We start from the raw sequence: 15,933 nt of genomic DNA, 5'->3' as shown, positions 1-15,933 counted from the left end.
TGAAAACAAGTGAATTTTTTGTTGAATATTCATGATTGTTAAGTCAGTGGCACGTTCAAACTCACCGGGATGTGAAATATGAGCCACGCCTACTTTTTGATGACGCTGTATAAATTATACCCTACAGGTTGTGATTTAAGCTACTGTTTATCAGTCGGTGCCCTATTTTGAAATCTACCGCACAATTAAAAACTACTCGTTGAGTTATGGCCAGCTTGATAATTGGGAAGTCAGGGAACTTTCAGTTTCTCGAACTTGTTCTCATGACTCACAATCAGCGCAAGAGTCTCTTAGCAAATGACATACGGGGTTCGAGCAAATAACAAAGAATATTTGAGAGCGAAGATGCTGCTCATGATTTGTTCCGCCGTGTGGAGAGAGTGCCGCGCAAATTAAATTGAATAAAAAGTAGCCTGAATTTCCTCATTAAGTCATGATTAATTACCAACATGAGAGGTAAGTATAAACCACGACTATTCATGAAAAAATATATTAATTAGAATGCCGGTACCACTTCAAAGGCAAACTCATCATGACCAATAAAACTTCAATGACAATATGATTGTTTTCATTTTGTTTTTACACTTTTCGAATTGTCTGTTTAATGTTTTATAAGTTTTAGTGTTTGTAATGTAATCGTACATCTCATCGTGTTGTGTTGTAAACATTTGCTTGGTTATGCAGCCGTAACAAAATCTACAAAATTAGAATAGTTGTATAACTATCTGACTGTTACGTTATCGCAACTAATTGTTAAGAAGCACTACTACTTACTACAGCTTTTTGTAATGTAATGTATATAACGAAACATAATATAGTATTTTAGTATCAATAATTTACCTCAATGAGATATCCCTTTTTGTAAAAATGTGTATAAAAGTGGTGGCGCTACATGGAAAGTTATCCCTTTTTGTCAGTCATCAGTGCAGTAGGCCTACGTGCAATTTAATATGTGACATCGTTCCGTCGTTCCGCAATTGTTCCCCGTTTTACCAACGTCCCATGTAATGTAATGTATTGCATTTTGAGAAACATTTCCTTTGAAATTGAAGTATTGGTTTTTTAGAAAGAGAGAGACATGAGAGAGGGATTCAACAAAAAATTCAAATTCTGAGTTGAGAAACTGTTCTACTTTACTTAAATTATTTACTTATACTTCAACCGTGTAGATACTTAAAGCAATTGGACCCTTTCGGTTCAGAAAAAAAAAAAAAAAAAAATCACGGATTTACACATAACTTACAGGGTTTACAGAAGGCAATGGTGAAAGACTTCTCTTGAAATATTATTCCATGAAATGCTTTACTTTTTGAGAAAACAGCAAAACAATATAAATTCTCGTTAACGAGAATTACGGATTTATTTTAAACACATGTCATGACACGGCGAAACGCGCGGAAACAAGGGTGGGCTTTTCCGTTGTTTTCTCCCGACTCCGATGACCGATTGAGCCTAAATTGTCACAGGTTTGTTATTTGATGTAGAAGTTGTGGTACACAAAGTGTTGGCCTTGGACAACACTGTTTACCGAAAGGGTCCAATAGCTTTAACACTAGAAGTTACAGGTATATTCATTGTACTTACTCCTTGAACTATGACCTAGGTCCGTTCTGCTATCGTCCGTTGAGACGATAACGGAACAAACCTTTTATACAGGACTGTCTAGAATAGTTGCGAAAAACGTAACCCTCTTTGCTGTCGGGAAGAGGGTTAGTTATCACAACTACGACTAGATTCTACCATGTCTACATTGTATGTATGTACTTCTAATCATGTAGAAATACAGTTTGCAACAGCGAACATTATTTTCTCACATTTAATTAAAAAGTCACTCGTTGCATAATGGTTATCTAAAATAATTTATGTTTTTTTTTTGTTTTTTTTTTAAGTTAACAGGGTCTACAACTTCAAGATGACATAATGATAATGGAAACAACAAAATGGATGACATTGGTAACTGTAAGATGAATAAGGCTTACAAACAATAATCTGAAGACAGATCTGTCACGCCATTGGAAAAAGGACATTGGAAAAAAGTACCTTTTTTTCACAACCATTTCAAACTTCCACCATGCTTCACCACCAGAACCAGCTGCAGTTTAATCTTGACATGCCAAGCATGCCAGGCAACCTAGCAGCCCGCTACCACAACCCTGGACCCCTCGTCATCGAGAAACTGGGAGGTGGGGGAGCCAAGAAAAGTGGCACTGAAGAACGGATTGAGCCTTCTGTAAAATTTACTTCCATCTCTGAGGATAGGCTGTCGATGGCCATTCGATTAGCGAAGCATGACCTAAAGCACATGCTCAGCAAGAAACAAACTCCGATAATAAATGAATCCCCACAACAAACCAACCAGGAGAGAAAGACTAAAACCAAGCGAAGCCCGTCTGGAAAGAGTCGTCGACAGCTCAAGAACACAAATGTGAGAGTTCAAGAACGATACAGAAATCCAAATGAATATCGGCGGACTGTCGAAACGCAGACCCCGACGAAAACTAAGAAGAAACACGGAAGGAATGGCTCGTCACGCTCAGCGAATACCTATGGAATTGTCTTGAAAGCGAAGATGGATCAACACGATGATGATAGAAGAGGAAGGCAAATCAGAGAGGAGGCTTCTCCAGGGAAAGATGTTGCATTGAGCCCTAACAGCCAACAAGCCATGGAAATCAGGAGACTGCGTTTGGAGCTGAGAACCTATATTAAGAAAGTGGAGGAACTTTCTATCAAAGGTAGATCTGAACTGACTAAAGAAACCATTTGGAAGTGTAGTTTGACAGAATGTGTTTTTCACATCTTTATTCAAAAATAATGGAACACCTGTACAAAAATGCTAAATGAATGCTTAAAGGCAGTGGACACTATTGGTATTTACTCAAAATAATTATTAGCATAAAACCTTACTTGGTAACGAGTAATGGAGAACATTGTGAGAAACGGCTCCCTCTGAAGTAACGTAGTTTTCAAGTAAGAAGTAATTTTCCACGAATTTGATTTTGAGACCTCAGATTTAAAGTTTTGAGTTCTCGAAATCAAGAATCTGAAAGCACACAAGTTGCGGGACAAAGACGTTTTTTCTTTCATTATTATCTCGCAACTTCGACGGCCGATTGAGCTCAAATTTTCTCAGGTGTGTTATTTTATGCATATGTTGAGACACATCAAGTGAGAAGACTGATTTTTGACAATTACCAATAGTGTCCAATGTCGTCAATAAAATAAACATGGCTCTACTTCATGTTCTAAAACATATTTATTGCAAATTGTCTTTTTTCCCTTGAATATTTCTCAGCATCACAGCAAAAGGCTGTCAACAAGAAGGATGAAGAAGCTACAGAGGATGATCCAAGGAGAGCAGCCAGGGTCGCTGAGCAAGCCAGTCGTTCAGCAAGACTCCTCTACTCGCTTCAGCAACAGGTAACTGGTTAAAGACAGTGTGCACTATTGGTAATTGTCAAAGACCAGTCTTCTCACTTGGTGTATCTCAACATATGCATAAAATAACAAACCTGCGAAAATTTGAGCTCGATCAGTCGTCGGAGTTGCAAGATAACTATGAAAGAAAAAAACACCCTTGTCACACGAAGTTGTGTGCGTTTAGACGGTTGATTTTGAGACCTCAAGTTTCTAAACTTGAGGTTTTGAAATCAAATTCGTGGAAAATTACTCCTTTCTCCAAAACTAGGTCACTTCAGAGGGAGCTGTTTCTCACAATGTTTTATACCACCAACCTCTCCCCATTTCTCGTTACAAAGTAAGGTTTTGTGCCAATAATTATTTTGAGTAACTACCAATAGTGTCCACTGCCTTTAACAGTGGCTTCTTATACAGCGCTCATATCCATTACTCAGTGACGCTCAAGGTGCTTCAACATTCAGTATTTTCTTGTAAGGTATTGTGAAGCTTGGAGTAAAGAATGAGACCAATTCCTTTACATAGCACCATGTAATGGTTTACAAGTTGCTGTGTCGCACTATGCAGCTAATCAGACCAGGAACACCGGGGCGAACCCCTTCCCTTTTTGATATGTGCACTGGGTTCCTTTTCGTGCATTACACAACACATGTGACCAACAGCTTCAAGCCATTTAACTGTTTTGTTTTATTGTAATTTTACTGAATATTTTCTTTTCTCTGTCTGTCTGTCTCTCTCTCTCTCTCTCACTCTCTTTGTTTTTTCTTAAATAGGTGAGAGAAATTCAAGAGGAACTGGATAAACTTGGACCCGGGAAAGTCCGTCACACAAAAAAGGTACAGGAAGAAAAGGAAGGAACAAGGCTTGAAAGAATCTTGAAAGCTAAAGTTGGCGTCAACCCATGCGAAATATCACTTGCATTTATCTAAATCTATAGAAGTCTTAGAATTCTCAACAGTTTGCTCAAATCAAATGGACCACACATTGTAAGGCTTAACTTACAAATCTTATCAGAACTTATGCAAAAAACTATTTAATTTCCTGACAATTATGCCATAGCAGAGTCTTTCTCAAAGGCTGAATTTGTACTAATTACTGTAATATTTGTACGGTAATAGGAAAGTTCCCAGCCAAAATGCAAAGGGAGTTGAAAGTCGGTGCATTCTCCTGTGCAATTTGAGATTTAGACGATGGAATTCACAAGATCTATTTTCATTTGACTCTCACAACGTTACAGAGCCGAGCGCTGAACCGTCTGGCAGCTGCCCATCGCGGAGCTGTCCGGGCCCTGCAGTCCTTCCTTCACCATCTCCCTGCTGAGATTGACACCAGTAGCGGTCTGCCTCCCCACTACCAAGAGTTGGCCCTACTCATCCGTCAGCTCTCGCTGTGCTGTTCACAGCTTGACGTGGAAGAGACAGGCGTTCCTGAAGGGGTTCTCAATATTTTGGAACAGGCCCAGGTTAGAATTGGCGGATGGGCCTATGGCTACGACCGTTGCTAGTATCATGCTCTGACGCTTTTGTTAATCCAGCCAGAGCTATGAGCCGTTTTAGACACAGCGTTTTAGACTGACTCCTTCATAGAACTTTATGCATTGGTGTTAACCCTCTGTCATTGTTAGAGACAACAAAACTGTTATACAAATATTGGATGCATTTGAGGGTACTGTCATAGAGCAGTGATTGAAAGAGAACAGGTGATGGTGTGCGCCCCCATTACAATCTGAGGATGATACGGACACAGGTCTTTGCCGATTGATGACGATGGTCATATAATATACTCAATCGGTGAAATCTGGGATTATTCTATTTCATGAGGCAAAGACGACAAAAGAATGATATTTGAGTTCACCACTGCCACTGTTTTTTTGTTTTTTTCAGGATTTCCAAGATGCCTTGGCTAAGCAGATCAGCACGTCACCAAGGCAGAAGTCTAAGCAAACACGCGAACCTTCTCCTGTACCAAGGAGACGACTAGCCTTTGAGGGTGACGCCAGGCCTCACAGTAAGCCCAGGCAAAGAGCTCAAGCTGTCAGGGTTCCAAGGGAATCAGGTATGAGTAAAGAGACTCCATTGAAAAGTGAGATCTTGAAAGAAATATCTAGAAAGTAATCTGAGAGATGCGAATCACCTTGTTGTAAGCCATTTACTTTAAAGCCAGTGGACACTATTGGTAATTGTCGAAGACCAGTCTTCACAGTTGGTGCATCTCAACATATTATGCATAAAATAAAATTTCCTGTGGAAATTTGAGCTCAATCGGTCGTCAAAGTTGTGAGAATGAATAAAAAAAACTTGTCGCACCATGGTCACACACGTGTGCTTTCAGATGCTTGATTTTGAGACCTCAAATTCTAAACTTGAGGTCTCGAAATCAAATTCGTGGAAAATTACTTCTTTCTTGAAAACTACTCCACTTCAGAGGGAGCCGTTTCTCACAATGTTTTATACTACCAACCTCTCCCCATTACTTGTTACCAAGTAAGGTTCTATGCTTATAATTATTTTGAGTAATTACCAATAGTGTCCACTGCCTTTAACCCTTACTTTGATCAGCTCTAGTTAAGCCATTTATTCAAATTGTTCAACTTGTTGTTTTTTATGAAGATCCAAGTCATCCCTACCCTTATCAAGGCAGAGTCCGAGAGACACCTGTGAGGGATCTACACAGAGACACACCCCTTGCCACACCCCGTACCACGCCCAGTCTAAAAACAGTAGAGAGGTTGAGACAAACCATTGGAATCAGTAGAGGTGAGGCTTAAGTGATAAATAATTGGAGACTCCCATCATTGTTATGTTTAGATCTTAAAGGGTTTGGGTACCTTTTTGTAGGACACAAAACGTAAACTTCCACAGATTAACATTAACTTACACGGTTTAAAGATAATAACGGTAGAAAGCTTCCTTTAAAATATTACTTGCTGAGATGCTGTAGTTTTTGAGAAATGAGTAAAACAGTTTCTCAAAAATAATTTTTGTATCAGTGAGACAAAAATGATTTTAGCATGTACACCGATTTACACGACTCTTCTGAAACATTGCTCTGTGAATTTCACTTTTTTATTACTAAAAGAACTGCGTTAATGAAGCTGAAACTTCTACTGGTAAATTATATTACATACGTCTTCTTTCACAGTTAGTAGGATTCACATCTTGGCCAAAACCCTTTTATTTTTGGCATGACCTTTTTACATCCGTTTGCAACAGAACATCAAAGTTTTCCTTTTTTTTCTTCTTCCAAAAATCCCTTTCTGGATAAAAATACCAACTTCTAAATGTTGTGTGTAAGCACTGTATACTCAGGTTTTTCCCAAGTTCTGTGAAAACAATTTAGAAGCATATTGCTCGTTTTGTTTTTTTATTATTTGCACACAATTATTTGCAAAAATAGAGCATTCTGAAAATTGTGATAAAAAATTACCATTGTTTTGGGAATTTGTTTATGTAAACAAATTTAAAGCATTATGGCGCAAACCCCTGTTTTTTGTTTAATGTTCACAGCAACACCTGGTAGCCCAGAGAGGAATGCCGCACTGCGAGCAGGATTAGAGGCCCTCCTTAGGGCAGGGCAACCCAGCCAAGGGTCCCGCCCCTCCCAACCCTCATCAAGGGTGCTGCCCAACACCACTCAAGCTACCTCTAAACCTCGCAGGAAGCTGCCTGCCAAGGGGCCACCACCCGCAACCAGAAGCCTCATTCTGCCTGCCAAATTAAAGGTCTGTATGCAATCCTTGTACTTCATCGTTGTGATACCAGCTTTGTCGAGTCCCCTGTGTGCAGTGTTAATAATACATGCTGACTCAAATATATACCGAAAGTTCTCCAGACTATTTGCCCTTTCCAGCAAATAGTTCCCTTAGTACAGTGATAGCAACCTTATTGCAACCATCATTTTACCATCATTGGAAAGATCCAATATTTCTCTTTGCAACCATTGTAAATCTGGGTGAGTAGGGTGAACATAGGCCCTTTTCGAAACCACAGCTTTGGCTTTGGATTCGGCTTCAGGCTCCGCCCTCTCGTCTGAAGCCCAGAGCGCGTACGCAAAGCACGTGCAATTGTCCAAACAACCGCAGGGCCAATCTAGCCTGAGCCAAATCCAACGCAGAAGCCGTGGTTTCGAAAAGGGTCATAGACAAACTACAGCTACATATCAAACTTGTTATTTGTGCTCAGGCTTGGAGTGTTTTTTTGTGTGTGTGTGATCTTGGTCTACTAAAGTCGCCTGTGTAATGGAAGAGGGTTTAAGTGCTGTTTGTGTAAAGTCTCCTGTGGTAAGAAAGAGAGGGTATGAGTACAGTTGACTTACATTGTCTACGGTATGGAAAGGGTTAAATTAGCACACAAAAAACACATTTCAGTTAATGCCCAAAGCCCTCATGATGTCGAGTGAAGTATTTATTGAACTTTTGAAGTTAAATGAGTAGGGAGTCGTGGCCGACCGTATAAGAGCACCGAACTCAAGCTTTTGTGATTCTGTTCAGCAAAACTACATGCTTCTCTCCATCCTGGGGTAAATGGGTACCTGTGAGGGCAGAGATGATTCTTGTGATTGATTTAACCAAGTAGCGCATATTTATTGCACAGGCTGTATACTCCCCAGGGAGCTGAGATGACTTAAGGAATGATTTAAGGCCCAGTGACCAGGGGTAATAATGTTGGAAGCGCCTTGAGATGCCCTTCGAGTGTGAAAAGCGCTATATCAAAAACTGGTTTTTATTATTATAATTATTATTTTTGGCAGGCTGACAGAGAGAGACTACAGCGAGTCAGAGCCATGTCACGTGACGCCCACTTCACCCAGGAGACAGTCGCCTCTAAACTTAAACATCGAGAGCCAGTCATCATCAGCAGCGCCGTCGGCCAGGACCAAGGGTCCGACAAGCCCATGGATGAGACTAGGGCTAAGCCTGTCTGGACCCCACCAGGGTCACCAAGGAGCTTCCACAAGGCATCGCCAAGACCTCCTGCCACTGTCGTGTCTTCCGATGATGAAGGGTTGATCAAAGGTATCGTATTCCTAGTGTGGTCAATCTAACACATATGTGATGTGATCAAAAATGACATGGGTCGATGAACGACTCTTTACGCTTGATTCAAGCAAAATGAGTCTTTGGTTGACCCATGATGTTTGTCAGTTTTTTATACATGAGAAAAAAAACATTATCTGTGCTTTAATACTATTAAAAACCTCATGTTGATACCACCTTTGGTCCAAAAGTTGTGAAAGTAGAAACACCAAGAGACGTGAGAGAATGAAACTGAGATTAAGGGGCTGAAAGTTGAGCTGTTTATTGAAAATACATCCACATGTTTTATTTTGAACCAACACTATCCCAAAGAGATTTACACATGGTGCTACCGCAGACCTCACCTCATCATTAAACTCTCTGAAGGCTTTGAAATCTAAACATGTCTCTTTTTTTTCTCTTTTTTTTCACATCAGACATAGAGCGTTCCCCAAGGCGGAGGAAGGTCATCTTCAACTTGGAAGAAGACGATCCAGACAAGACGGATGCAGGAAGATCCAGGGGATTTGGTTCTGAACTCATGCAGAGGGAAACGGCCAGACAGGCATGGCTGGATAGAGAAGCTGCTGAACAGGTATCCATTCAAGATTGTTATTACTTAAAAAGGTGTCAGGTGTCACTTCGTACCTTTACCACTTCGTACCCTGAACACTACGTAGATTTTGCAAGGTAGGAAGTGACTTTGAACACTTCGTACCTTGGACACTTTGTACTTTCTTACAAGACACTTCATAACTTCTTACAAGACACTTCATAACTTCTTACAAGACACTTCATACCTTCTTACAAGACACTTCATACCTTCTTTCAAGACACTTCATACCTTCTAACAAGACACTTCATACCTTCTTACAAGACACTTCATAACTTCTTACAAGACACTTCGTACCTTCTTACAAGACACTTTGTACCTTCTTACAAGACACTTCGTACCTTCTTACAAGACACTTCTTACCTTCTTACAAGACACTTTGTACCTTCTTACAAGACACTTTGTACTTTCTTACAAGACACTTCATACCTTCTTACAAGACACTTTGTACCTTTTTACAAGACACTTCGTACCTTCTTACAAGACACTTCGTACCTTCTTACGAGACACTTCATACCTTCTTACAAGACACTTCATACCTTCTTACAAGGCACTTTGTACCTTCTTAAATTACAAGACACTTCATACCTTCTTTCAAAACACTTCGTACCTTCTGACAAGACACTTCATACCTTCTTACAAGACACTTCATACCTTCTTACAATGAACTTCGTCCTTTCTTACAAAACACGTCATACCTTCTTACAAGATACTTCATACCTTCTTACAAGGCACTTTGTACCTTCTTCGTTCCTCGGACTAAATCAGCCATCACAACCACCACTACGAAGCTGAAACTGCTAGTGATGTGCTTTATCTTGATTCAAAGAGAGTAAACCAACACTACCATTACCGTGCCTTATTCGAGATTCAAAGTGAAACAGAAGCAGTTGAACAATGTTAATGTGTTACTTTCTTTCTCTTCAGAGGAAGCAGTTGAACACTGGACGTTCTTCCGAAGGCCACCTACCAGTGCCTCATCAATGGCTCCAAGAGGCTGAGAAAGCCATCCAGGAACGCCTCCAACCCATTATTGATAAGGCAGAGGTATTATTATTTGTTAGCGTTATTTACTTCTGATAGTAATCCTCAAAAGAAAGGTTGTGATATTAAAGGATTTGGGTACTTTTTCAAAATGTCCATGGCTTACATTAAACTAGTGGAAAGCTTCCCTTCAAATCTTATTTTCTGAGGTGCTGTAGTTTTTGAGAAATGAGTAAAAAAATGTAATGAAAATACGTTTGTAAATGATTAAAATAATTTTCGTCTCATGAGACGAAAATTATTTTTCAGGGAAGCTTATTCAGGGAAGCTTTCTACTATCATTATCTTCAAACTGTGTAAGTTTAGTGTTAATCTGTGGACATTGTGTTTTTTGTCCTACAAAAGTTACATAGACCCTTTAAACAACGTAGTCGTAAAACCCCTATTGAAATTTGTTTCCAAATTACCTTAATGGTTAAACGGAGGCGAGTAAATTCGCTTTCCTGAGAGTCTCTGGCTTCACAAACAGAATAAATAAAAAATTAAATTAAATTAGTTTAACTTAACTCCCTCATCCATTCTGTGCTTGTTACCAGGCTGTGACCAAGGAGCAGCAGCTTCAGCAGTATTCCACAAGGCAGTCGTTACATCATCAACTATCACAACGAGCTATGCAAGCTGTAAGTTGAGCAATTGTGAACAAGACTTTACTATAACTAATAGTAAACTTGTAATAAATCTCTGTTGAGGGAGTGTTGGCTCTGAAAAGAGCCGGTCTGGTGTCAACGTTTCGAACGCATACTCTACTCCACGAAGAAGAGTATTTTGAGAAAACAGAATTAGCTGTTGCAAACTGCTTGCCAAACAAATGGACCGATGGTATAAATGAACACAAAAAAGTCCTGCAGTTTGACCCTAGTAGAGTCTTTTTCAAAAACTGCGAGGAAAGACTCTGCTAGGGTCAAAACGTTGGGTCATTTATAAAATATTTTGCTGTTCAAAATGGCTAAATGAATATCACTGTGGAGGTATCAATAAATCAGTAAGTTATGCATAGCAGCTCTTACTTAAAACCATTGGACACTTTCGGAACAGAAAAAAAAAGTTCACAGATTTACAAATAACCTACAGGGTTTACAGAAGTTAATGGTGAAAGACTTCTCTTGATATATTATTCCATGAAATGCTTTACTTTTTGAGTAAACATTAAAACTATTATCAATTCTTGATATCGAGAATTACGGATTTATTTTAAACACATGTAATGACATGGCGAAACGTGCGTAAACAAGGGTGGGTTTTCCCGTTATTTTCTCCCACCTCCGATGACCGGTTGAGCCTAAATTTTCACAGGTTTGTTATTTTATATATAAGTTGTGATACACAAAGTGTGGGCCTTTGGAAAATACTGTTTACCGAAAGTGTCCAATGGCTTTAAGAAAAGTTTTGGGACATAAACCCTCCTCTCCACCCTACCGAATATACAAATTTAAACTCAAATAAGTTGATTCTCATAGATTTATCTCACTTACTGTTTTTTTCATTGATTTCCTAGACGAGCAACAATGCAGACCTTCTTAGCGACCTCCTGCTTGAAGACATCTTGGCAGACACAGCCCTGGAGTTTCATCGTATCGATAGCAATGAGCGTCTGGAGCGGCAGGCTCGGCAACTCCATGATGCTCCGACTGTGGAAGGAATACTACACTCTCTGGACAACATGGAGGTACGAAGACTTTAAGAAGCATCTGGGTGATCATTTTTCAATCTGAAAGCTTAACTTGATAATACTTGTACCAAATATCCTGCATAAACAATTTTTTCTGAATCACTAAAAAAAAATGTTGTTTAAAAGGTGATGTTCTTGCTTCTTATTTTGATCAAGCTTATGATTTGTCAATTTGTTTTTCTTTCTGGGTTTTTGTTATATTCTATGTTGGTGTCGTGGCTGAGCACGGACGCAAGCTCTGATGTTGGCAGCAGCAGAGTGTAGGTTCGATACCCGGTAATGAAATTTGTGCCCTTGGGCAAAGCACTTAACCATAATTGGGAAGGTAATTCAGATCTGCTCTACCAGCCAGGCTCCTAGTGGATGATACCCATGCCTAGATCCTTACAGACTGTGAAGGGGTAACCCTGTTTCAGCCCCAGGAGTAGGTGGCGATGCCCCTGTTGACAGTTGGTTTGGATCTATAGCCCAAATCAGTTAATGTATAGTCCTCACCTTGAAGTGGCCATCCATGGCCCCGTGATGTAAAGTGATCTCTCATAAAATATCAACAAATTTAAAACCTCTTCACAATTTGTGTCCCTCACACTTCCATCTTTGTTTCACCTGTTGTTTTTTTATGGCAGCTTGTAGAAGATGAGATCAGGAGAAGGTGGAAGCGGGTAGAATACATTGACCAGGGGGACCTTCAAAGAGACTCCATCCAACAGAAGGAGGCCAGATGGATGCTGGGTACTCCACTAGATGGGGACTTCCTTGAAAGGTGCAAAACACATTATGAATGACAGTGTGTTGACTTTAAAATTTGAACAAAATTGTAATTTGAAAAATTGTAACTCGATTATGTGTGTATCTCTTGTGTTCTTATATTTCTGTTTTGCATGGTATTGTTGTTCACATGGTAACTTGACATAAATTTAATAGGATTTGAATTTGTGCATGGTGTATAATCGGGTGAGGTTTGCAGTAGGGCCATGTGTAAGTCTCTTTTGTGTGGAGCAGAACCGGTGGTTGATAACTCAACATTTTTATTATTTTTAGTTACTTATTCAGCTTCCCAGATGCCGTCCCTACATACATTTTTATTTTTTTAATTATTTATTCAGCTTTCCAGATGCTGTCCCTACCTCCCACACCTCCATGCAGTTCACAAACTCACACATACCCATGGGTTCTCATCATTCCGTTGCCAGTGTCTCCTCAAACGAGCCTCAAGAAGTTGTCCGACGCCCAACACAAAGAGAAACCTTCTTGGACTATACCTCAAGAAGCGAAGACGACTCCGATACGGATGCTCAGCCTCCATCCCAGGGTGATGACAGTAAAACAAATTCCGAAATAAAACACATGGACCCTTCTAACCATTCCAAGATTCTACAGAGTCTGCTTGGTACCCGACCACAACCTGCAGCTGAACCACAGTACACTGGTCACCACTCCGTACCGACCAGACACGAGCGGGACACCAGACCTGCTATGCTGGACAGGCCACGGTTCCCTCTCTTCATTCCGAGCGATATGATGAATCGCATCAAGGACAGTAGAGGGCGCTTTGAGCATCATCTGAAGAGCACGTCGCACTGGTCGTATGGTACCTTTGACCCATGGAAGTTAGTCGAAGAGTGAGTATAAAACAAGAGACCCAGTGACGCTGATAATTTTTATAATTTTTGTTTTTATTGCACAAACTTCAAAATACAGTGCAAAAACAAAACCCCAAACAAAACGAGTGATCAGACATCAGAATAGAACCAAGAAACTGGCTTTAACAGAATTGGCAGCTATGTGTGTGGCTAAGGATACCTCAACGCATGGTGATGAGGAAATCTAACCATAGCCGTAGCAGTAGCCGTTAATTCGGACACGGCCACAAAGACAACAAAATAAAAGACTTGAGTATAATCAGAGTCACCATCGCCGTTTGTCTCGAATTATTTTCGCCTTTTATAGGTAGCAAAGTAACCAAACTTTTTTCTTATCCTTCTTCTTTCTGACAGAGTTGCTGATGAAATCGTTTCCGAGATCATTAAAGACGTTTCCGGTGAAGTCAGTGAGGTCATGGGTCATTGTGTGGATGACCTCTACAAGGCTGAGTTCAATATGACCTGACTTGACCTTACCTGATGTTACCCCATGCGTTCAACATAGGCCCTTTTTTAATCCACGGCTTTGGCTTGGGATTTGACTACAGGCTGTGTTCTCCCGTCTAAAGCCCTGAGCACATACGCAAAGCACGCGCAAATGTCAAAACAACCACAAGGCCTAGCTAACCTGAACCGAATCTGGAGCCCAAGCTGTGGTTTTGAAAAAGGGCCATTGGTTTAATATGTTGCTTTACTGGGGAAAAATACTTGATTGTTTAGACAGTCCAGTGTAGTGGCAATAACGTTAGGATGATGTACTTAAAGGCAGTGGACACTATTGGTAATTACTCAAAATAATTATATTAGCATAAAACCTTACTTGGTAACGAGTAATGGAGAGAGGTTGATGGTATAAAACATTGTGAGAAACGGCTCCCTCTGAAGTGACTTAGTTTTTCGAGAAAGAAGTAATTTTCCACGAATTTGATTTCGAGACCTCAAGTTTAGAATTTGAGGTCTCGAAATCAAGCATCTGAAAGCACACAACTTCGTGTGACAACGGTGGTTTTTCTTTCATTATTATCTTGCAACTTCGACGACCGATTGAGCTCAAATTTTCACAGGTTGGTTGTTTTATGTATATGTTGAGATACACTAAGTGAGAAGACTGGCCTTTGACAATTACCAATAGTGTCCACTGCCTTTAAACAAACAAATTATATATGGCATGTGGTATCCCCATTTTGACTTGAGCAGTTGAAACCAAATTTAAAATGTGTGCTCGTTCGGTTTGCATTTGAAATATGAATTTAAATAATATTGCTTTGCCTTTTATATGCACTTATGTTTAATACACTGGACACTTTTGGTAATTGTCAAAGACCAGTGTTCTCACTTGGTGTATCTCAGCATATACATTAAATAATAAACCTGTGAAATTTTAAGCTCAATTGGTCGTCTAAGTTGCGAGATAATAATGAAAGAAAAAACACCCTTGTCATACTAAAGTGGTGTGCTTTTAGATGAATTAGATTTTGAGGTCCTGAAATCAAGCATCTGAAAGCACACAACTTCGTATGACTAGGGTGTTTTTTCTTCCATTATTATCTCGCAACTTCGGCGTCCAATTGAGTTCAAATATACACAGGTTTGTTATTTTGTGCATATGTTTTTACAATAGAGCACTTTATCTACATGTGTCTCAAAGTGCTTATAATGCTTTAACCTTAAAGGAACACGTTGCCTTGGATCGGTCGAGTTGGTCTTTGAAAAGCGTATGTAATCGTTTGTTATAGAATGCATATGATTAGAAAGATATTTTAAAAGTAGAACATAATGATCCACACAAGTATCACTCGAAATTGCGTGGTTTTCCTTTTACCTCGTCAACAAACACGGTCGGCCATTTATGGGAGTCAAAATGTTCGTTCGCAAAATAAAAGGAAAACTACGCAATTTCGAGGCAAATGTGTGTGGATCACTGTATTCTACTTTTTAAACATCTTTCTAACCATATGCATTTTATAACAAACGGTTACAAACGCTTTTCAAAGACCAACTCGACCGATCCAAGGCAACGTGTTCCTTTAAGAGACCGTAGTGGCCGCAAGTGGCTTATACCAAAATGCCTATAGGTGTGAAATTCTTTTTGTCTTTTCATTTCTCACCTTTTCCTGCCTTCTTTTAAGTTTCAATATACTTTGGATATTCTCAGGTCATTTGAGACCAAATGTTGTGGTATTTATTTTCAAGATGTTTTAAAATTTGTATTCATAATGAATTCAAAAAAACCTTACATACAAAATGAACACTGTTATGGTTTATTTGTAGTTGAAAAGCAATTAAACTCTTTCTGTTTTTATTGATTGTAACATTGCTTGATGGGTCGATGATGTTTTGAGTGTGTTTGATTCAGTGGTTTGTCTTTAATTTTCAATCTTTAATCTTAAGGCCGAGGCACACTGCAGCAATAACGAAAACGATAACAATCACGACGCAAAGCGAACTCATTCTATTGGTTGAACTGCTTCACGCAGAATAGGTTCACGCTCATTCAACCAATAGAATGAGTTCTCTTTGCGTCGTGATCATT

At 39.6% G+C, this 15,933-nt stretch overlaps 1 protein-coding gene across 1 annotated transcript; it reads left to right on the top strand.

The window, feature by feature from the left end:
• Nucleotides 1-363: 363 nt before the first annotated feature.
• Nucleotides 364-14,786, top strand: LOC139939043 (uncharacterized). Its single transcript, XM_071934759.1, has 16 exons — nt 364-456; nt 1,890-2,735; nt 3,296-3,420; nt 4,191-4,253; nt 4,655-4,879; nt 5,301-5,472; nt 6,027-6,173; nt 6,924-7,138; nt 8,167-8,431; nt 8,869-9,026; nt 9,972-10,091; nt 10,625-10,708; nt 11,584-11,754; nt 12,384-12,520; nt 12,864-13,379; nt 13,755-14,786. The coding sequence occupies exons 2-16, from the start codon at nt 2,072-2,074 to the stop codon at nt 13,864-13,866; spliced, it is 3,174 nt and encodes a 1,057-aa protein (XP_071790860.1). The 5' UTR covers nt 364-456; nt 1,890-2,071; the 3' UTR covers nt 13,867-14,786.
• Nucleotides 14,787-15,933: the final 1,147 nt, after the last annotated feature.

Source organism: Asterias amurensis, chromosome 6, assembly GCF_032118995.1.
Source record: "Asterias amurensis chromosome 6, ASM3211899v1".
NCBI lineage: Eukaryota > Metazoa > Echinodermata > Asteroidea > Forcipulatida > Asteriidae > Asterias > Asterias amurensis.
This window is presented reverse-complemented; position numbering and strand designations above follow the sequence as displayed.

Excerpts from the sequence above, each read along its gene's own strand:
- LOC139939043 (XM_071934759.1), top strand. The coding sequence starts at position 2,072 with ATGCTTCACCACCAGAACCAGCTGCAGTTTAATCTTGACATGCCAAGC. Across the intron at positions 4,880-5,300 it reads ATATTTTGGAACAGGCCCAG|GATTTCCAAGATGCCTTGGC; the intron begins GTTAGAATTGGC and ends TGTTTTTTTCAG. Across the intron at positions 11,755-12,383 it reads ACTCTCTGGACAACATGGAG|CTTGTAGAAGATGAGATCAG; the intron begins GTACGAAGACTT and ends TTTTTATGGCAG.